This window comes from Thalassophryne amazonica, chromosome 21 (genome assembly GCF_902500255.1).
Source record: "Thalassophryne amazonica chromosome 21, fThaAma1.1, whole genome shotgun sequence".
Lineage (NCBI taxonomy): Eukaryota > Metazoa > Chordata > Actinopteri > Batrachoidiformes > Batrachoididae > Thalassophryne > Thalassophryne amazonica.
The window spans coordinates 2661302-2683895 of NC_047123.1; the positions used below are offsets into that span (position 1 = coordinate 2661302).

Consider the following 22594-nt stretch of genomic DNA (forward strand, 5'->3'; position numbering starts at 1 on the left):
TAAGATATTTAATTGGTAAGTTTCTGTACACAGATGGTTCGGGTCAAACGGAAAAGTGACGCAGCAACAAAAACAGATGAAAACTGTTCACCTTTATTTTTTTTTTAAATATAAATTAAATTGTTTCTAAATGTTCTCAGAGAAACCACGTGGAAAACACTAACAGCTTCACAGAAAAAAAATCTTTTTACAAAATGAGTTAAAGATAAGAGGAAAAAACAGATTTCTTCGTCTTACTGTTTGTCACCATCCTGTCGACGGATCAGAACCCACAACCACCACGTCTGGATTCTGCAGCAGTCCGGCTCTCACACACGGCACGAGGCCATGTCAAAGTTCAGTGGGCGTGACCTTTTACTCCAGCCGCTCAGTCCTTGGCGTCACCCACGCCGTCGGCGTTGATGGCGAACATGGCTTCAGCCTCCGGCAGACAGGGGGAGTCGTAGATTTTACAGATCCTAGTTTCTCCTCGACCTTTCCTCAAGTACAACCTGCAAAGACGAGTCTGCTGAGCAAACAGTTTCAGCGTTGGACCAGAAGTGTGTATGAGTAAAAACTCACCGTGTGGTGGAGGCGTGAGCCAGAATGTTCCCACCAATTGGTTTCTTGGGATCTGCGGAGAACATGGCCGCCCCGTCCACCTGCGCCACCACCTGGTTGGTTATCACCACAGCGACGCCAAACTTGTGACAGAGATTTGAAGCCATCAGACGTCTGCTCACAACCAAAAATTAACCACAATTATCGCTGTAAGACATGAAGACACGAACCGTTGGCTCGGTTTCAAACTGCACGTGTAACAGCGGCGTGTCCAACCGTAAACGGTACGACTTTATGTTCACTCGCCAGCTTCTGCTCACTTACAGTCCACGTCAACAGAACAACACTGGACTGGAAGTCCTCTGCACTACACCGACTATGTCCACATAGACACAGCTACTTTAAAAAAAATGGGGAGTTTCCACCATAATTTAAAAAGAAAATTAAATTGTCTACACAAGCACCAAACGTGTCTCAACAACTGGGTCTCTGAAAACTGGCGAGGGCGGTGGGGTCTGGATGCCAGGGGTGTCAGTGGGACCAGTAACTGTGTACTATGTATAATAATCGTCTCTTGGTTGGATCCTGGACAGAATATCTACACGCAGCATCAATCCACAGGGATTAAAGCAAAAAAAAAAAAAAAAACTAAATCTGCTGCTGCCGCAGGAGCATCACTGAAATATGTTGATTTTCCACCAGATTTCATTCAAAATGCATCATAAAATTAACTTCAAGTTGGGCAGGTGAGGGCCGTGAAGCAGGAGTTTGACAGCACTGTTCACTCGCCAGTGTCATGTAGGAAAGCATTACTGTCGAGCTTTGGTCACATATGTCACCTTTTGGCAGCCCAGCTGACGGAAATCCATCACAGCGGCAGAGAACTTTAATCCGTGGATCTAGAGGTGCCTATATGAGACTCCATTTAACGTGGAAATGTTGATGCACACTGACACACACTGTCCTTGACAGATCCTGAGCCTGGACTGATGGCTGGGAAATCCCAGACAATGATGGTCTAAGGACCTGCTGCAGTCTTGGATTTCAAGTCATCACCTCCTTCACCTGATCCACTGTTGAGGACTTCTTGTTTCACCAGAGCCCTGTTAGCTGTCATGGTTACTGTAGTGTCCACAAGGTCCCCACTGTGTTTCACCCCAGCAGGCAGTAAGTTCCCTAACTTGATCCATTACCCAGGTGTCACAACACGGATGAGAGGTTGGACATGGACACCTGTGTAATTATGTAATTATCCTGGATAACAGTCGTTTAGCGACCGCCGCCACGCTGCCTTGTACAGACATTAGCTCGTGCGTGCAGTCTGATGGTGCAGGAAGAAAACCCATCAAACTGTAAGGGCAGAGAACTCATCACCTGTGGGAGTCTGTACTCATAAACCCCTTCATGGACTAGTCTGGTGTCTCACCTCATCAGCCAGCCTCAGCAACATCCGGAGGAAGCGTCCCAGGTGTCCCTGCCTGGCTGAGAGCTCGCCCCGGCCCGAGTAATCTGTTCTGTACAACGCTGTGGCACTGTCCACTATCAGCAGAGCGTACCTGAGAGAAACCAAACAAAATATTCTCAGAAATTCTGATCAGTCGTTTGTCTTTTCGACAACTCAAAAACAATAATTATGTTTGTTTTTCAAAGTATTTTCTGTAATATAAGAACTAATTCCAGCGTGACGTCACGTGTTCAGGTCTTAAAGCCAAACGTCCAGTGTTTGAGTTTTTGGATCTCAACAGCAGATGTTCACGTTTCACGCAGCGAGTCGCCGACAGGTTTCATTGACTGACCTCGACTCGGCCATCATGGCGGAGGCTTGGTAGAGCAGCTGGGTCTGATGGTCCGTGTTGAAGGCTCGAGCGTACGCCACGTTGTCCAGAACGTCGCTGCCGACAAGCCCGTACCTTCAGAAAGCGACACAGAGAGCAGACACACGTCAACAAAAACTGGATCCTGATCGGTTCTAAAGACTGACGTGATCCCAAACAGACCTCAAAATGCTTGTAAGAAGAAGAAAAACCAGGACAGACAATTCAGAAAGAACCACAGAGTCAAAATATATAAGAACATATTAATAAGGAGTCAGACAGAATTTTATCAGTTTTTTTAATGATCATGCTGATGACACTCCGCTTTACATGAACTTTACTGCAGCTCATTTTTATCATAGTAACAGGATTATATGCCCAAAGAGACAAAGCTGGACTTTGTGCAACATCCAATTTTCATATTCGGAACAGATTGAGCTGATATATAAGACTGGATACAGGTCCAGAAGAAGAAAGGCTCACTGACTCTGACTGTGTAGATGATCCTGTGATCATTGTGTAATCAGTGGACGTCTCTGTTGCAGCTCTCAACAAGCTGAGGGACAAGATCGAAAATCCAGGCTCAGGACTGCCCAAGATAAACACTAGCGTCCAGCTTTATAAGGAGTTGTTGGACTTGGCCTCAATCATGTGTGCATGTGAAGAAAACACTGATTTACCTCGGTAGTGAAATTTACAGCCACAGGATGAGTCTACAAGGTTGAGGAACATCTAACAGAATTACAATGACGGCAAAAGTCTGGCCATATTTTAGCTCACCATTAAAAATCTGCCTTGACTGTAATTCCGTTAGCATTGGATTGCCCCTCAGGAAAAACTGTTGGAGTCATGTACACCTTGGACAGAGGTTTAGAGTAATGCAGATACCTTAGTAAGAGGACAAAGGTTCAAGTCCTCATAATCCTACAGAAGACAACATCAGCTGAGAAACTGGACACAATGAGGTGCATCACTGTTAAAGACTCCAATGATGGACGAGGACACAGGGAAGTCCTTCACCTGCTACAGCAGGGGGGTGGTTACTTTTAGAGAGATAAGGGAAGAGCCCACAGGTCTGACCTTTTGAGGTAGCTTTTCTTTTTGTCTCCACCCACATTATGTAGAAAATCTGCTAAAGCTGCCAAGTGCCAGTGATGAGAAAACACCACGTGACCGTCGTACTGACTCACCTCTCAGCCACGGCGAGGAGTCTCTCCGGTCTGAAGGTTCCCTCCGTGTCAATGTACATGGCTTTACCTTCTCCACCCCCCTGGTCAATGGGCAGCTGTGAAAGTGGACGAATTGTTTAATGGTGATAACTGCTCTACATTACACATAATGACAAACATATTAACTACAGATCAATAATAAGGAGAATACTTTAGACGTTTATACTTTTTCATGTTTATGACTGTGTTAATATCTGTTCTTTTTCAGTAAAAGCTGGCGACAGACATTAAACGACAGGAGTGCCGCCTGTACCTGACAGGTGACGGCGAGAGTGTGGCACAGCTGGGTTTTCCCCGTCCGAAACTCTCCAAACATCTCCGTGATGGATCCCGTCTCGATCCCACCTGCCGTAGAAACGTCAAACCAACGTCCATCGTTCATGACAATAAATGCGTTTTTAATTACTCAGTTCAACAGAGCTGCAACAATTAATCAATTATTAAATTAGTCGACAACTATTTTGATAATCAATTAATCACTGAGTACATTTTTTTTATTATTTGATTTCAGATCCTTAAACGTGAGGGTTTTTTGGTTTATTTTATGAGCTGCTTTACTCCCGTCTGCAAAAAACTGACAAAATAAGACATTTGAAGACGTCATCCTGGACTCTGGAAAACACTGATCAACATGTTTCACTATTGTATGGACCTAACAACTAATCAACTCATTAACTGACTGTGAAATTGATCTTTAGCTGCAGCTCTACAGTTTAAGTCACTGAATCAGTTTGATATTTCTCTCTAATAAATCAATAAACTGGTTATTTAGTCATTGACAAACCAATCTTTTAATGTTCAGTAATTTATAGGTTTAACAGTAATTTATAACAGGGATTACTGTCAGACTGTCACCAACCCTGCAGTAGTTTGTCGAGCTCCTTGGAGCCTGTGGAGATCTGGATTATCTCTGCCCTCCTCTGGTGGAACTCAGTCGCTGTCGTGAAGCCCATCGGAACCAGTTTAGCCGCTTCAGCCTGAGAAATGTGAGCCATGAATACTTTTCACTGGCAAAACTAGAGCATCGCGATCACAGAGCACAAACCTCCGCCAACGCTATTTTTACCTTAGAAAAAATGTTCAAGGTCAAAGTCCTGTGAGAAGTGACTTTTTGTAAGATAAATTAGATGTGATCAAATGTCAGGAGGATGTGTTTAGTTCATGCACTTGAAGTTTTTTTTTTTGTGGTGTCAGGTTTTTTTTTTTTTCAACATTTTCAGTTTCTGAATTTGTTTTCAGATAATTTCTCTGCTGTGCACAATGCGTCACTGCTTTTTGGCACTTGGTTTCTGACTGAAGACAAACAGGCATAAAATTGGAACCTCCATCCAATGTTGGTGGTGTAGGTAAATCCAGAACAGAAAAATGAGAGTGACTGAGGCACTTTTGACTGAGATATAATGCAAAATGTACGTCAAATGGGCTTTTCAATATTAAATTCAAATGTGAGCCAAAAAAAAAAAAAAAAAAAAAAAAAAGAGTCCGGATCAGATCTGGATCAAACTTTATCAGGTAATAGTGAGTCTGCACCTCACTTTCAAATATGAGAGTGAGTGGGGCACATTTGTTTAAAATATAATGTAAAATATACATTAAATGGGCTTTTCAATGTTAAATTTAAATGGCCATAAATTCTGTTATCAAAATCAAAAATCTGTAACCAATGTTCTGTGAAAATTATCTGAAAAAGAATTCAGAAACTGAAAAAGTTGAGGGAAAAAAAAAACAAAACAAAACAAAAAAACAGCTGGCAAAAAACTATGATTCAAGTCCATGAACTAAATACATCCCCCTGACATTTGGTCACATCTAATTCATCTTATGAAAAGTCACTTCGAATAGGACTTTGACCTTGAAATTTTTTTCCAAGGTAAAATTTTGCAGAATTGGAAACTAGTGTTGGCGGAGGTTTGTGCTCTATGAGCACGGTGCTCTAGTTAGTTGTGGTTTTATAGGTGTTTGGTTAAAAAAAGTGAAGAATCCTGGTGACATCTCTGAGTGCTGCCACACAATGCCGTTAAAACAGGAAGACAGCAGCAAGAAAAACATTGTTTGCTTTTTAAAGTCATCAGGACGTATAAAGGCCACAGAAGTGATGAATGAGTGAGGAAACATACGAGGATTTTGTCAGCTTTGGCCTCACTGATGCCCTTGATGTTGAGCAGCTCCTTCTTGGGCGCGTAGGCCACAGCCTCAATGGTGTGGAACCCGGCGTCCTCCAGCTTCTTGATGTCACTGGCGCCGATGCCACATTGCTGCATAGACACACGTTAAAATGAAAGAAAAAGAAATGAACACAATGACGCAACGTGACACTGAAGAATCGGAAACATGCAAAAGTGGACTCCAGAACCACAGCGTTACTGTGCACAAACATGACTTTCTACACACAAAATGCATCTTATTTACACATTTGATTCATAGTTCTCACATCTGATCTGCACTAAACTGAAAGTGACGCTGAGCAAGACGTTTGCGTTTACGTTCATAATAAACATTTATTGAGCACAGAATAGATTTTGTTTGATTGTGCAGAAACAAATGTCTCAACTGATAAAATTAGTCAATTATTAAACTCATGCACAAAAATTAATTAAACCAAAACAAACATTGGGAGCAGATTACACATCAGGTGCTACATCTTTCCCGTTTAGTTTGCTGTCTGTTCTTTCCCATCTCCACCTGATGTGAATTCTTTATGGAATTAAACTCAACTCTGGCCACAGATGAGTCTGATGAATGGTTCTGTTTTCATATTGTCCTTCATATCATTACCACCAAAAATAAAATTAATTATTCTGGTATAACTGTCAACCTATATCCTCATCAATATGACAGATGTTCAATACCCCCCAATTTCATCTGTTGTCCTCCGACAGTCAGTGTCCAAGAAGAACAGCTGCAAGAAATCATTTAATATTGACTATTATTTATGAATGGACTTTTTTTGTTAGTCCAGTGGATAATCCACTCAGGATTTTATTACCATTTTAATCTCCACTATATATTTTATGGAACAAGTTGTTTGTCTCTTTTTGCCAGTCCCAGAGACAATCTTATTCTTATCTAATCTTATTCTTTGGGATTCATGCTCCCATCTTCTCTGGTGATAATCAATATGTACGATTCTCCATTAAACAAAAATGAAGATTCTAAAACTTGTTAGCTTCAACTGTCAAGTAAATCGACAGCATACAGAGGAGCAACGCGGACTCCCTTTCCTCTATATACAGTCTTCCACCTATGCTACAAAATGCAGAAGGTGGATTAAGTTAGTCCCTTTTGGGTTACTGTATCAACATGGCAGTGCAACATGGCAGCCTCCATGAGGGGCTCATTCTTTTTTTTTTCTTTTTTCCCAAAACTTTATTTCAACAAATGCAACAACATACAGTAACGAAAAAAAAAAGGGAAGGCCACAATAACATTCTCAGTATTATGAGAAATAGTTGTTTTTTGTTTTTTTTCCCCTTCTTCCTTCTCCTCTCTCTCCCTCTCCCTCCCCTTCCAACAGGATTAAATGTACAAACCATCTTGGTAATTAACAATTTGAAACATTCTGGTGCGGTTTACAAGACAGACAGACAGACAGACAGACAGACAGACAGACAGACACACAGACACACACACACACACACACACACACACACACACACACACACACACACACACACACACACACACACACACAGGTCAGCAGAAAGTTGTAGATCTTCTATGGCTTCCATCAGCGATAGTGCATTTTTACATGTCATCTGTTTAAGGGATTTTACAAAGTTATCTTGCATTTGTTTTTTAAAGACAGTGAAAATGGGCTTTACTTTCTTACATTTACATGTATGTATAAAATATTTTGCTAACAATAAGGTATTGTTCAGCACATTTCTTGTTTCAGTGTCTCTTGAAAAAATACCAAAAACGATATCATCCCATTTCAGATCACTTTGTAGCTGGATTCTTGAAGATAGCCAGTTCCATAAGTCGTCCCAAAATGTCCTGGAATATATGCACTGGTAAAATAAATGCTCGGTTGTTTCAATGTCGTTATCACAGAATATACAGTTGTTTTGTTCAATATTAAATCTTTTTCTAAGCAGTTCCCTGGATGGATAAATTTCATTTAAAATTTTAAAGTGTGTTTCTTTTGTTTTGGGACTAATGGGAAATTTTAGATATTCAGTTCTAATTTTTGTAATTTCAACTTTAGAAAATTTTTGGATGATTGAGTTTCTATTTGGTTTTATGGGGAATAATTGATTATTTAGACATTTTCTGAGAGTTTTGTTGGGTATATTTTTTTCTAAGAAATTTTGTTCATAGATTTGCAGGTTTGGGAGGTTAGGAGCAGGCAGAATGTTCATTTACATGCTCTCTATTAGGCGTTTGAGAGCTTGAGGGATTGCTTTGGAGATTTTTTTAAATTCTGCCCTTCGACATGTAATACTGTGTAGGGTGCAGAAGTTTTCAAATGATAACCAGTTCCCTTGGTCATCCATTAGCTGGCGTATTGACCACACTCCTTTATCCATCCAGTTCTACAAGAAAATAGATTTTCTATTGCAAAGTACATATCTGTTGTTCCATATTGGGGTTTGATGTGGAGTAAAATTGTGGTTGTACATAAGTTTCCAGCTTAACAGGACTTGTTTATGAAAGGATGATAGTTTAACTGGTAATTTATCAACATTAAAATCACATCTAAGGATGAATTCAATACCTCCCATTTTATCAAATAGGCCTTTGGAGAGGCAGAACCAGATGTTAGGAAAGATTTTAACCATTTTATTTTTAGTACAGTATTTAAACATTCAAAGTCAATTACTTGAAGTCCACCTTCCTCGTATTCTTTTATGGTTTCAGATTTTTTAATATAGTGAACTTTGTTTTTCCAGACAAAGTTAAAGTTGAGCTTGTTTATGGCTTTTATTGATTTGTCTGGGATCGCCATGGAGTAGGCTGGATAAATACATCTTGCTAGAGATTCCATTTTAGTTAGGTATGTTCTTCCTAAAACTGTTAGGTCTCGTTGTAGCCAAGAATTCAACTTAGATTTACACTGATTAATTTTTGGGTGTATATTTAATGAGTCACTTGCATCAGTATCTTTAGTTAGACTAATGCCCAGATATTTTACACAAGATTTTATTGGAATATTATATGCTTCTATAAGGTTACAATCGTGTATGGCCATAAGTTCACATTTATTACGATTAAGTGTCAAACCAGATGCTTCAGAGAAGAGGTCAATTAAGTTTAATACTACAATTTGTTCTAAATTTTTGAGGAAGATAGTTGTGTCGTCAGCAAGTTGACTAATTATAAGCTGTTTACTAAAAATGTTCAATTTTTCTATACTTGAATTTTTAAGCATAATGGCCAGCATTTCAACTGCCATTATGAATAGGAATGGTGAAATATTGCATCCTTGTTTTACTCCTCTATTTAAAGAGAAGCGTGGTGTGGTACCAGTTGGAAGTGTCACTGTACTAGTAGTATCTCTATAGAATGTTTCAATTACATTACAAAATTTAGGTCCAAAGCCATATGCCCGCAGTACTTGAAAAAGAAATTGATGCTCTAGTTGATCAAAGGCCTTATAAAAGTCAAGGAATAGAATGAATCCTTTGTCTTCAATTAAGTCACTATAATCTAATAGGTCTTTTACCAATCTAATATTATTATGTATAGATCGTTTATTCACAAAGCCTGATTGTGTTTCATTAATAATAGTGTCTATTTTCTTTTTAAGTCTATTAGTATATATATATATGTAAGTAGTTTATAATCATTATTAAGTAGTGAGATTGGGTGATAGTTTTCTAGTATTTTTGTATCTTTATCTGGTTTGGGAATTAAAGTGATGATACCTTGTTTCATGCTTGTTGGTAGAGCTAAATTATCTATAGCCTCATTAAACATTTGAAAGATTGGTTTCTGAGTGATTTCCAAAAATGTCTATAGAAGTTACCAGTTAGCCCATCAGGACCTGGAGAATGATCAAGTTTTAGGCACATAATTGCCTTGTCAAGCTCAGTAAGGTTTATGTCTTGCTCACAGTTTTCTTTAAACTCATCATCAATTTGTGGGATATGTTGTTTAATTTGTTTCAGAAAGCTTTCAGCCTTTGGAGCCGAATAGGAGGAGGTGTACAGATTTTGATAGAACTTAGTAATTTCATTTGCAATAGATGTTTCATTAAAGCATTCCTCACCATTAATCACTAAAGATTTTATTGTTTTACGTTCTTGTCTCTTTTTTCTAATCTGCAAAAATAGGCAGTGTTCTTTTCACCCTCCTCCATCCACTTGGCTCGTGATCTTATGTAGGCTCCTTGAGCTTTCCTTTCATATATTTTATCTAATTTTTCTTGTAGTTGTAGAAGTCTTATCTTATTCTCTGATATTATGGAACCCAGGGTAATGGCAAGTATGTCTTTTACAGTGCGATCTTCTTCCATGCTATTCCTCTTTTTGAGTTGCTTACTATAAGAGACTGAGTATTGACGGATTTTATATTTTAAGAATTCCCATTTTTGAGTAAATGATACTAGGGATTCATCTTTTAAAATTATTTGTATAAGATCTTCTATGCCTTGACAGAAGTCATCGTGAAATAGTAACCTGGAGTTAAATTTCCAGTACCCATTTTTCCTGATGGACTGTGGGAGAGGTGTTACAAATAACTCCACACAGCAGTGATCAGTGAGAGGTGCTGGTAGTATTTCACATTTTGAGGTTTGATTGGCTATGTCATCACTTACTAGCCAGTAATCAAGCCTGACTGTTGCAGGTAATTAAACACTAAGCTTCTTGGGGGGGTGTCTTGCACTTCACCAACCAATGTGATGTCTACTCCTCTTTATAATGTCTATGTTTGTGGCTTTTTACGGCTTTTTCCCTACTGCGAAGATTTTTTGTGCCATTTCCGGTTTGTGCCTTCATCTACCATAGAGCGAGTCTTGCGCTGCCTGCTCGTAATAGATGCCCATAATCCTGCACACTGCAGCTTTACACTGAGCACCTACGTAAACGTTTCAGTATTTGTTTGAGTATCGGACAGAACATTTGTTGCACCAGTGAACATGTTCTGCAGGCTCACCTTACTGATGACCCAAAGGATTCTCATTATCTGTGTGACCCGGTACTGATGCAAACATCTGGCCCCCCATGTGTGAGACGGTCAGCCCCCCCCCCCCCAAAAAAAACACAAAGCATGCTCTGGACTGATTCAAAGTGAAATATGTCACATGAAATGAACCAATCTGCCTTCAGAGGAGCTGTGAGGACGAGTGGACCTGTACCTCCAGTCTACTCAGCGGCTGTGGTCCGTAGTTCTCTTCCTCCTCTGCCTCCACCCTGGATTCACTCCTCATCGCCATGATCCCATATGAACCCAACCTGCCCTGTCTGGACCAGAGAAGACCCACACATGTTGACTGCAATCCAGAGTCAGCGAGACAAAACCACACACCGAGTGAGAGCACATCTGGGTTCAAGTGCTGATGCCATGTGTTGCTGCTTCCACCACACCATGCAACCACCTCGCCTTGTGGGTGGCAACCACACAGGCAGACAACCAATCCACCTCTCCAAAGTCTATCTGCCATATCCAGGTGAAAGGGGGTGTGTCTTTGGGCTTTTCCAGTCTCTGGGATCGTCAGCAGAAAGACACACCCAAACCCAGACACACCGACCACACGGCCAAAACGAGGTCACTAAATATCTGAACATGTCAGTGGATTAGCAGAAAACCCATCAACCAGAACCTCAAAGACACAAAGGGTTTAGAACCCAGTGTGTAACAGACAAGTCCTGCGATAATAAACCTCTTAAAATGATAAAGTCCAGGATCGTGGTTCTGGGTCTGTTTTTATATATATATATATATATATATATATATATATATATATATATATATATATATATATATATATATATATATAAAGTCCAGAATGGTTCTGAGTTTGGTCTCATAAAGTCCAGGATAGTACTAGGTTTGGCATCATAAAGTCCAAAATAGTTCTGGGTTTGTGTTTATAAAATACAGAATGGTTCTGGGTTTGGTTCCTTGTTTATGTACTGCAGATTTGGCAACACAACTGCTACGCTTGCTAACAAATTCAATATTATTCAATGAACTAATATGACATCTTGGGTTTTTGTTGAGTCGTCGTGGATTGAAAACTGGGTCAGTACCAGAAATGGTTCTGATCCAGTTTTCTCCTGCATCGCAGTTAGCATCATTAGCATTAGAGCTAACACAACTGTGTAAAGTACAGGTCAAAAAAATTAATTACATCTGAAAAACGTCTTCAAAGTCTCTGCGTTCCCAGTAAAACCGTAAAAGTTCTACTGGACACAAACTGTGTACTGACCTTCTGGATTCTTGGTTCCGTAAACTTGAAGAACTAAACCTCCCGCGCGCGATGCGGTAATGAACGTAATGACGTACACGCTGTGAGGGGCGTGTCCATCGGTGACTAAGTTATATATAGGGCCACATTGAGTAAAAAAAGATGACTTAATAAAGTCTTAAAAACAAAAAACTCAAGAGATCTGTGGAGACCTGTGTGACGTTGTACTTCAGGATAGATTATATAAATACTGAAATACTTCATCTTTTGGTCAATTTGCACCACATTTCCACCACAGGAATACATCAACACTTATTGATAATATATTGATAAATATTACCGTGGGAAATATAATGGGAGGAGGACTCATATATCAGTGACCATTTGCCTGTTTTTGTTGCTTTCAGTTCCTTAGTTGATCAAACTGACCATAGTAAGATTACAAACATCACACGGAAAATAACAAAGGAATCTATGGAAAATCATGGATTTATTAAAATTTTAGAGACATTTATATTGAGGATGTAGATCAGTCTTACCATTCATTTTCCAAGTTGTATGATTTTGTGTCAAAAAGTTGGAAATAAGCAAAATATTGATAAAGCTTGGATCACTAAGGGACTTCAGAATGCTTGTAAAAACAAAAGACAGTACTACAGTGATTTATTGGAAAATAAATAAAACGAATATAAAGAGCACTGATGAAGAGCATCTCGTGAACATGAACATTGAGGACATCCTCTGTCCTTCAGTCCTCACTTCATTGTGGGTTTTTAATTTTATCTTTGGGCTCCACCGTTCTTTTAACATCCAGAAATTTTTAGACAATCGCCTTCTGGGGAAATAAATCAATATAAATAACACATTTTACCAGCTTCTGCACAAACTGCAGACAAATCAAAGCCCAGAAGCCCAGAGTTTACTTGGTGGATCAGACAAACACACACAGATGGAGTCTGTGTGTGTTTATGTAACGGAGGCCAGCAGGTGTCGCTGTGCAGATGTAGTTAGTAAACCTCACTCCCAACAGCTCAAAAGGATTCTGTGGTCACAAGGCCAGAGCCCCTAATATTAGCTTTCTGGTTAGAGAGTCTGACTTCCATGCAGAAGATCGTGAGTTCGCGTCCAGAGGGGAGCAAATGGGCGGAGTCATAACAAAACAAGGCAGAGTGCAGCCGCTACATATATATATCTATATATATATACCGTCATCCCAGCCATGGGCTATCTATATATATCTATATATATATCTATATATATCTATATATATCTATATATATACCGTCATCCCAGCCATGGGCTATCTATCTATCTATCTATCTATATATATATATATATATATATATATATATATATATATATCTATATATAGATAGCCCATGGCTGGGATGACGGTGTGGATCAAACCCACGCGGCTCGCACGAAAGACCATTCCTCTACCAGGTCAGCCAAAGGGGAACTCCCCGTTAGCCAAGCTAGCGGGAATGTCTTTTCAATTGGGACCCGGGACTTTCATCCCGCTACACATCTCCCCACCATTTTTGACTTCGTCCCGAAGTCACAGGTGCATGTTAGCATACTCTGTGATCCACATCCTGTTCGTGACGCCAGATTGAAGCAGCAGGACTTTTGTGGCCGGGACGACGGTGGGGACCGAACCCACGCAGCTCACACAAAAGACCGTTCCTCTACCAGGTCAGCCAAAGGGGAACTCTCCGTTAGCCAAGCTAGCAGGAACGTCTTTTCAATTGGGACCCGGGACTTTCATCCCTCTACATATGTATATTTGACATCTATTTAATGGCTGAGTCCTTTTCATTTGATTGGTGCTTTGTATGCCACATGACGTGGGTTATGGTCCCATTTGTGTTGCATTGCATTTAGAGTGCAGTTTGGTTCCATTTAGAGTGCAAATTTGGTTCCATACGTTTCGTACCATTACACTCTGCACACACGCTCGCCTGCACACAGACCTGAGCACACACACACACACAAAACAAATCCACTGCTGTCTGGATGCTGTTAGCAGGAAGTTAGAATGAAAGGCTGGATTAGTTTCAGATGTAATTTTTTTGTAGTCTTTTTTTTTTTTTTTGTGCGTGTTTGTACACGCGGCGCGGGGGACAAGCTAACTGACATTGCTACACACACACATACATACACACACACACACAGAAAATCCACTCCACTGTAAGCCGTCTGGATGCATAAAGAGCTGTTCAGATGAAAAGCTGATTTTTGAGGAACAACACAAAGTCTTTTTTATGGAAGTCTGAAGTCAGTGCACAGCATCACTGGACTACACGTCACAATTTGGACTTTAGCAGCAGTGGAACACCAAAATGTAAGTCCCTTTTCTGTTGTTTATAAATTAATAAATATCAAATGACAAGGATCTATTTTAGCCGTTATATAAAACAAATAATGAATGTTTTTACATTCTTTCAATGGAATTAATATTTAATTAGGTGAAAGCTGGAACAAACCATTCAATGGAGCATTGAATGGAATGGAAACAGGATGACCTCTTGTCTTTGGGGGTACTAAAGGTCAATTTTCATCAAAATAGAGGAAAACTGCAAATTCCCAGTTTGGGAGCCAGTACGAAGGAAGATTTTTACTTTATAAATTCATCTACATGTTGGTTAATTTTCTGTTGCTCACCTGAATAATTGTGTCGACTCGTATAACATTAATTCCTTGTTTTCTGTGTGAATGTAAACAGAAGAAACAATCATTTTTATTGTTTCAGGAATGCAGACGGCAAATGACGACGCAGAGATGAATCCTGCCCCAAAGACCACCAGCAGGGAGAAGAGACAGTGCAGGACTGAAGAGACCAATGACCCCGACAGCCCCCCCTCCTCTGATGGACCCTCACTCCCCAAGTCTGTTCTCATTATATGACTTTATTCTCCTGATGTCACCAGTTTATTCTTGTATGACTTCATTCCCAAAAACACAGGCGTCGCTTTGTATATTTGCTGAATTTTTTTCTTTTTTTTTTGGAAAACTTTTTTCTTCCTCAGGTTATGTGGTTATTTTTATTTTGGAGGGGGGGAAATGTGATTTTAACCAAAGCTGTAATTTTAGAATGATGTAAAATGTATTTTGATCTGTCAATTCTGCTAAATTAATTTCTTTATTTTCGTCCTGATTTTAAAGTTTTACTTTAAGATCATTCAGATTCACAAAAGCAGTCATCATAAAAACCTTCAGTCTTCAATTCGTTTCACAAAATTCACAAATTTAACATTGTAAAACAAATTTGCATGCAAGCCTTTCTAGCCTTTGGTTTCACGCTTTCTTTTTTCTTTTAATTTGTATTTGTTCTTCAGTAAAATTTTACATTGTGAAAATATTCATTTTGTTGGGTTATTTCTCACCCCCCCCCCCCCCCCCCCTTTCAGTATTTAGCACATTTACAAAAATAAGAATTTTATTGTAATCTTTAATTCTAGTTTCATGCCATTTGAAAAAACTTTTAGGCCAAGGTTTTATTATCCTTGTAGGACTCCTTTGTGACGTCAGTAGCAAGAAGCAATCGATTCCTGACTCAATCATACAACGTTTATGGAAATAAATCTGTGACATTGGACGATTGAGACAGTTGATTGCTTCTCCCTGCTAATTTTTGAGGCTGAATATTTTGATGCTAAACAAATTCAACCATAGAAATTCAACTTCAAACTCTAATTTTGATGCAAAAAAAAAAAAAAATTCAACCTTAAAAATTCACTCTGGCAGATTTACTTCCATAGTGCACATCCTCAGTATCCGTTTGAAAACTAATTTTACGATGAATACTTAGCATTTCACATCGTGTTTAAAGTGACTTTTCTAAATATGTCCAGTCAGTCAAGAAGCTCATCTGAATGATTTTACAACAGCACAAAAAAAAAAGTTTTACAGTAGTTTGATGATATAAACAGTATTCTTATGTTTCAGTGACAATACAGTGGGGAAAATAAGTATTTGACCCCCTGTCAGTTTTGCAGGTTTCCCACCTACAAAGAATGGAGAAGTCTGTAATTTTTAGTGTAGGTTCACTTCAACTGTGAGAGACAGAATCTAAAAAAAAAAAAAAATCCAGAAAATCACATTGTATGATTTTTAAATAATTAATTTGCATTTTGTTGCATAAAATAAGTATATGAACACCTACCAACCAGCAAGAATTCTGTCTCTCACAGACCTGTTAATTTTTCTTTAAGAAGCCCTCTTATTCTGCACTCTACCTGTATTAATTGCACCTGTTTGAACTTGTTACCTGTATAAGACACTTGTTCACACACTCAATCACACTCCAACCTGTCCACCATAGCCAAGACCAAAGAGCTGTCTAAGGACACCAGGGACAAAACTGTAGACCTGCACAAGGCTGGGATGGACTACAGGACAACAGGCAAGCAGCTTGGTAGAAGACAACTGTTATAATTATTTATTAGAAAGTGGAAGAAACACAAGATGACTGTCAATCTCCCTCGGTCTGGGATTCCATGCAAGATCTCACTTTGTGGGGTAAGGATGATTCTGAGAAAGCTCAGAACTACACAGGAGGACCTGGTCAATGACCTGAAGAGAGCTGGGACCACAGTCACAAAGATTACATTACTAACACATGATGCTGTCATGGTTTAAAATCCTGCAGGGCAGCAAGGTCCCCCTGCTCAAGCCAGCACATGTCTAGGCCCATTTGAAGTTCACCAGTGCCCATCTGGATGATCCAGAGGAGGCATGGGAGACGGTCATGTAGTCAGATGAGACCAGAATAGAGCTTTTTGGAATCAACTCCACTTACCATGTTTAGAGGATGAGAACAACCCCAAGAAAACCATCCCAACTGTGAAGCATGGGGGTGGAAACATCATACTCTGGGGGTGCTCTTCTGCAAAGGGGAGAGGATGACTGCACCGTATTGAAGGGAGGATGGATGGGGTCATGTATGTTGAGATTTTGGCAAACAACCTCCTTCCATCAGTAAGAGCATTGAAGATGGGTCATGGCTGGGTCTTCAGCATCAATCAATCAATTTTTTTATATAGCGCCAAATCACAACAAACAGTTGCCCCAAGGCGCTTTATATTGTAAGGCAAGGCCATACAATAATTATGTAAAACCCCAACGGTCAAAACGACCCCCTGTGAGCAAGCACTTGGCTACAGTGGGAAGGAAAAACTCCCTTTTAACAGGAAGAAAACCTCCAGCAGAACCAGGCTCAGGGAGGGGCAGTCTTCTGCTGGGACTGGTTGGGGCTGAGGGAGAGAACCAGGAAAAAGACATGCTGTGGAGGGAGCAGAGATCGATCACTAATGATTAAATGCAGAGTGGTGGATACAGAGCAAAAGAGAAAGAAACAGTGCATCATGGGAACCCCCCAGCAGTCTACGTCTATAGCAGCATAACTAAGGGATGGTTCAGGGTCACCTGATCCAGCCCTAACTATAAGCTTTAGCAAAAAGGAAAGTTTTAAAGCCTAATCTTAAAAGTAGAGAGGGTGTCTGTCTCCCTGATCTGAATTGGAGCTGGTTCCACAGGAGAGGAGCCTGAAAGCTGAAGGCTCTGCCTCCCATTCTACTCTTACAAACCCTAGGAACTACAAGTAAGCCTGCAGTCTGAGAGCGAAGCGCTCTATTGGGGTGATATGGTACTACGAGGTCCCTAAGATAAGATGGGACCTGATTATTCAAAACCTTATAAGTAAGAAGAAGAATTTTAAATTCTATTCTAGAATAACAGGAAGCCAATGAAGAGAGGCCAATATGGGTGAGATATGCTCTCTCCTTCTAGTCCCCGTCAGTACTCTAGCTGCAGCATTTTGAATTAACTGAAGGCTTTTTAGGGAACTTTTAGGACAACCTGATAATATGAATTACATAGTCCAGCCTAGAGGAAATAAATGCATGAATTAGTTTTTCAGCATCACTCTGAGACAAGACCTTTCTGATTTTAGAGATATTGCGTAAATGCAAAAAAGCAGTCCTACATATTTGTTTAATATGCGCTTTGAATGACATATCCTGATCAAAAATGACTCCAAGATTCTCACAGTATTACTAGAGGTCAGGGTAATGCCATCCAGAGTAAGGATCTGGTTAGACACCATGGTTCTAAGATTTGTGGGCCAAGTACAATAACTTCAGTTTTATCTGAGTTTTAAAAGCAGGAAATTAGAGGTCATCCATGTCTTATGTCTGTAAGACAATCCTGCAGTTTAGCTAATTGGTGTGTGTCCTCTGGCTTCATGGATAGATAAAGCTGGGTATCATCTGCGTAACAATGAAAATTTAAGCAATACCGTCTATAATACTGCCTAAGGGAAGCATGTATAAAGTGAATAAAATTGGTCCTAGCACAGAACCTTGTGGAACTCCATAATTAACTTTAGTCTGTGAAGAAGATTCCCCATTTACATGAACAAATTGTAATCTATTAGACAAATATGATTCAAACCACCGCAGCGCAGTGCCTTTAATACCTATGGCATGCTCTAATCTCTGTAATAAAATTTTATGGTCAACAGTATCAAAAGCAGCACTGAGGTCTAACAGAACAAGCACAGAGATGAGTCCACTGAGGCCATAAGAAGATCATTTGTAACCTTCACTAATGCTGTTTCTGTACTATGATGAATTCTAAAACCTGACTGAAACTCTTCAAATAGACCATTCCTCTGCAGATGATCAGTTAGCTGTTTTACAACTACCCTTTCAAGAATTTTTGAGAGAAAAGGAAGGTTGAGATTGGCCTATAATTAGCTAAGATAGCTGGGTCAAGTGATGGCTTTTTAAGTAATGGTTTAATTACTGCCACCTTAAAAGCCTGTGGTACATAGCCAACTAACAAAGATAGTTTGATCATATTTAAGATCGAAGCATTAAATATGGGTAGGGCTTCCTTGAGCAGCCTGGTAGGAATGGGGTCTAATAAACATGTTGATTGGTTTGGATGAAGTAACTAATGAGAATAACTCAGACTAGAACAATCGGAGAGAAAGAGTCTAACCAAATACCGGCATCACTGAAAGCAGCCAAGATAACGATACGTCTTTGGGATGGTTATGAGTAATTTTTCTCTAATAGTTAAAATTTTGTTAGCAAAGAAAGTCATGAAGTCATTACTAGTTAAAGTTAATGGAATACTCAGCTCAATAGAGCTCTGACTCTTTGTCAGCCTGGCTACAGTGCTGAAAAGAAACCTGGGGTTGTTCTTATTTTCTTCAATTAGTGATGAGTAGAAAGATGTCCTAGCTTTACGGAGGGCTTTTTATAGAGCAACAGACTCTTTTTCCAGGCTAAGTGAAGATCTTCTAAATTAGTGAGACGCCATTTCCTCTCCAACTTACGGGTTATCTGCTTTAAGCTACGAGTTTGTGAGTTATACCATGGAGTCAGACACTTCTGATTTAAAGCTCTCTTTTTCAGAGGAGCTACAGCATCCAAAGTTGTCTTCAATGAGGATGTAAAACTATTGACGATACTCTATCTCCCTTACAGAGTTTAGGTAGCTACTCTGCACTGTGTTGTTATATGGCGTTAGAGAACATAAAGAAGGAATCATATCCTTAAACCTAGTTACAGCGCTTTCTGAAAGACTTCTAGTGTAATGAAACTTATTCCCCACTGCTGGGTAGTCCATCAGAGTAAATGTAAATGTTATTAAGAAATGATCAGACAGAAGGGAGTTTTCAGGGAATACTGTTAAGTCTTCTATTTCCATACCATAAGTCAGAACAAGATCTAACATATGATTAAAGTGGTGGGTGGACTCATTTACTTTTTGAGCAAAGCCAATAGAGTCTAATAATAGATTAAATGCAGTGTTGAGGCTGTCATTCTCAGCATCTGTGTGGATGTTAAAATCGCCCACTATAATTATCTTATCTGAGCTAAGCACTAAGTCAGACAAAAGGTCTGAAAATTCACAGAGAAACTCACAGTAACGACCAGGTGGACGATAGATAATAAATAAAACTGGTTTTTGGGACTTCAGCATGACAATGACCCCAAACACACAGCCAGGGCAACTAAGGCGGGGCTCCGTAAGAAGCATTTCAAGGTCCTGGAGTGGCCTGGTCAGTCTCCAGACCTGAACTCAATAGAAAATCTTTGGAGGGAGCTGAAACTCCAAACCTGAAAGATCTAGAGAAGATCTGTATGGAGGAGTGGACCAAAATCCCTGCAGCTGTGTGAAAAACTACAGGAAACATGTGACCTCTGGAATGGCAGACAAATGTTTCTGTACCAATTGTTAAGCTCTGTTTTTCTAGGGGGTCAAATATTTATTTTATGCAATAAAATGCAATTATTAAAAAAAAGTGACTTTCTGGCTTTTTTTTTTTTTAATTCTGTCTCAGTTGAAGTGAACCTACGATAAAAATTACACACCTCTATGTTCTTTGTAGGTGGGAAAACGCTTATTTTCCCCACTATAGTTTATGAACCATCTACAAATAGACTAAAGTTTATATATATTTTCCCCAACAAATTCTAAAACAGTTCAGAACAAATGAAACTGCAAATCAGCTTTTTGTGATTTTTCAAAAACTTTGTACAATTATCAAAACTTCTTAAATTTAGTCATCACTTTTTCTGAATCCCCACCTCCTCTCTATGCATCTTGAGCACGTTGGTGTCAAATTCTGTTGTTCCACCCCTGATATTTATAGGCGTGGCCTCCATTCTCTGGTCTGAACCTATGAGGTCACGACCTCCAGGAAACACCTGGCAGAGGAAACCCAGATCTCTGCAGATGAGCGGAACTTTTCCAAGATATTCAAAAGCTGATCCAAACTGAGCTGGAGGCGGTTTGGCAGGAGACACGGCTCAGTTATCATCATCATCATCTCACTTCCTCGGCTGGTTTAAATGTGCGTCATGTTCACTCCTGACCCACCACAGACCAAGGATTAAAAACAACCATTAAACTGATAAAAATTTAAGAAGCTATCACTACACCAAAGCTACTTTATTAAAAAAAAAAAAGCCATAAACTGAAATATTACTATTGCAGTGATTTCTTAAATGTTTCAACACAAAGACAATAAAATCAAAATAAAACTTTAGTGTTTTAATTCATTGGGTTCGACACAGATCTTCCTGCTTGGAGACTGAGGGAACCACCTGATACTCCTCTTTGCTCGTACCCGTGTCTGTGGGGAGAGAGGAAAGAAGAAGAAGAAAAATCTAAATTACATTGACAAAAGAACAAGCAGATAACATGAAGTGATCACGGCTTTAGTCTGTCACTAAAGAAACCTGTTAAGGATCTTCAGTTTAGCGTCATGTGATTCATGCTGTGGAAGAAAAAATACACCAAACAGGTCTCCACGAGACTCGGACCTGTTCGTCTCCTCATGAATAAGTCAAACAGCGCGTTCGAGCGCCTTCAGCATAAAAACGTCTCGTCTACCGTTTCATCAGGGATTCCTGTCTATGGGGAGCCCCGCCCTGCTGGATAGGCTCCACCCTCCACTTGATTAGAGTCAGCAGGTTTATCACACGCAGCTAGTAGGAACAGAATCATTCATGGATCTTGATGTCAGGTTTGTTAAATCCAGATGAGATGAATGAACTCCGTACCATCCAACTGAAAATGTGACAATCAAGAATTAAATAAGAAGCCCAGAAAGTGCTGCAGGGTCCAGATGTTTCAGTGCCATCCCACATCCTGAGGCCAGGAGGGCCTCAGTTTTTCTTAGTTGTAATGTCCCATGAAGACTGTTACTGTCAGACACCTGAATCATCCAAAGACATTTTCACACAGTTCACGACACAAACCACGAAAACACGTGATGAGGAACAAAGGTGAGCGCCACTGCTGTGCTGTTGGCAGAGAATGAATAACCAGGAAAACCCGACTCTGGGCTCGTGGGGCCCAGAGTCTCACAGCCCGTTGGGGGGGTGGATGTTTGTGGTGGCCACGGGTGTTGGCACTGGGGGATGGTCGGCTGCTGGGGGGGTTGAGGGCCATGGTCTCCTTGGGGTGAGGTGTTGCCCCGCTCTTTGCTTGGGCAGTCTCTTGATCTTGGGCTTTGGGGGTGGGGTCCGGCTGGCTGCACTGGAGTCTTGGGTGTTGGGGGTAGCCTTGTGTGCTTCCTGGCCCAGGGGATTGGGTCTCACCTCTTGTCTGAGGGCTGGCCCCCGCCCGCATAGGCTCGGTGGTCCCTGCCCGTGCTTTGGGTTCAAATGGTTGCTGTGGCGCCTTGCCTATGCCCTCACTCCTCCCTTCCTTTGGGGCCGTGGTGGTGGGGTTCTGGGACCCCGTTTGTGGGGTCAGGACAGCACCCTGTGTGCTTCCTTTGGGGTTTCTTCCTGTGCCTCTGTGAGGGGCCAGTGTTGGGGTGCATCCCAGGGGCACCAGGCCGTTCCCTGGTAGTTCATTGGGCTGCCCCTTTCTCCTGGAGCCCTGCGTCCTGGACCCATTTCCGTCTGTTGTGTGCAGTCCGGCCGTGTGGCTGCTGGTAAGGTACTGTACTTTAGTCTTGGCCCAACACACCAGTCACAGTAGTGATCAGATATTTAGCTGTGATCTGGGTCTCGTGTGTGGATGGTTGTGCATTTGTGGCCGTCACCACAATTGGGTTTTGGGTGCTCTCAAGGGGATCAGAACTCTGGGTGTCCCTAGATTAAGGTATGGATGCTCACTAATTACACAGA

General features: G+C 40.4%; 2 protein-coding genes across 3 annotated transcripts in view; both read right to left on the bottom strand.

The window, feature by feature from the left end:
- Nucleotides 1-233: 233 nt before the first annotated feature.
- On the bottom strand, nucleotides 234-22001 carry rad51 (RAD51 recombinase). Of its 2 annotated transcripts, XM_034161691.1 has the most exons (11): nucleotides 21997-22001; nucleotides 18247-18249; nucleotides 10884-10980; nucleotides 5701-5838; nucleotides 4443-4560; nucleotides 3837-3928; nucleotides 3545-3639; nucleotides 2337-2450; nucleotides 1967-2096; nucleotides 562-683; nucleotides 234-491 (listed from the first exon to the last, which is right to left on the bottom strand). In XM_034161691.1, the coding sequence occupies exons 3-11, from the start codon at nucleotides 10959-10961 to the stop codon at nucleotides 368-370; spliced, it is 1011 nt and encodes a 336-aa protein (XP_034017582.1). In that variant the 5' UTR covers nucleotides 10962-10980; nucleotides 18247-18249; nucleotides 21997-22001; the 3' UTR covers nucleotides 234-367. The 2 variants fall into 2 exon arrangements, with proteins under 2 accessions (XP_034017582.1, XP_034017581.1); XM_034161690.1 differs by lacking the exons at nucleotides 18247-18249; nucleotides 21997-22001 and adding an exon at nucleotides 11958-12031 and having other exon boundaries at nucleotides 10884-10989.
- Nucleotides 20932-22594, bottom strand: part of LOC117503536 (centromere-associated protein E-like) — a 34414-nt gene continuing 32751 nt past the window's right edge. The window contains 1 exon segment of the mRNA XM_034162797.1: nucleotides 20932-21087. Within this exon segment, the coding sequence (XP_034018688.1) occupies nucleotides 21011-21087 (77 nt within the window). The 3' untranslated portion in view covers nucleotides 20932-21010.

Excerpts from the sequence above, each read along its gene's own strand:
- rad51 (XM_034161691.1), bottom strand. The coding sequence starts at position 10,961 with ATGGCGATGAGGAGTGAATCCAGGGTGGAGGCAGAGGAGGAAGAGAAC. Across the intron at positions 3,929-4,442 it reads GCTCGACAAACTACTGCAGG|GTGGGATCGAGACGGGATCC; the intron begins GTTGGTGACAGT and ends TTTCTACGGCAG. Across the intron at positions 2,451-3,544 it reads CTCCTCGCCGTGGCTGAGAG|GTACGGGCTTGTCGGCAGCG; the intron begins GTGAGTCAGTAC and ends CGCTTTCTGAAG.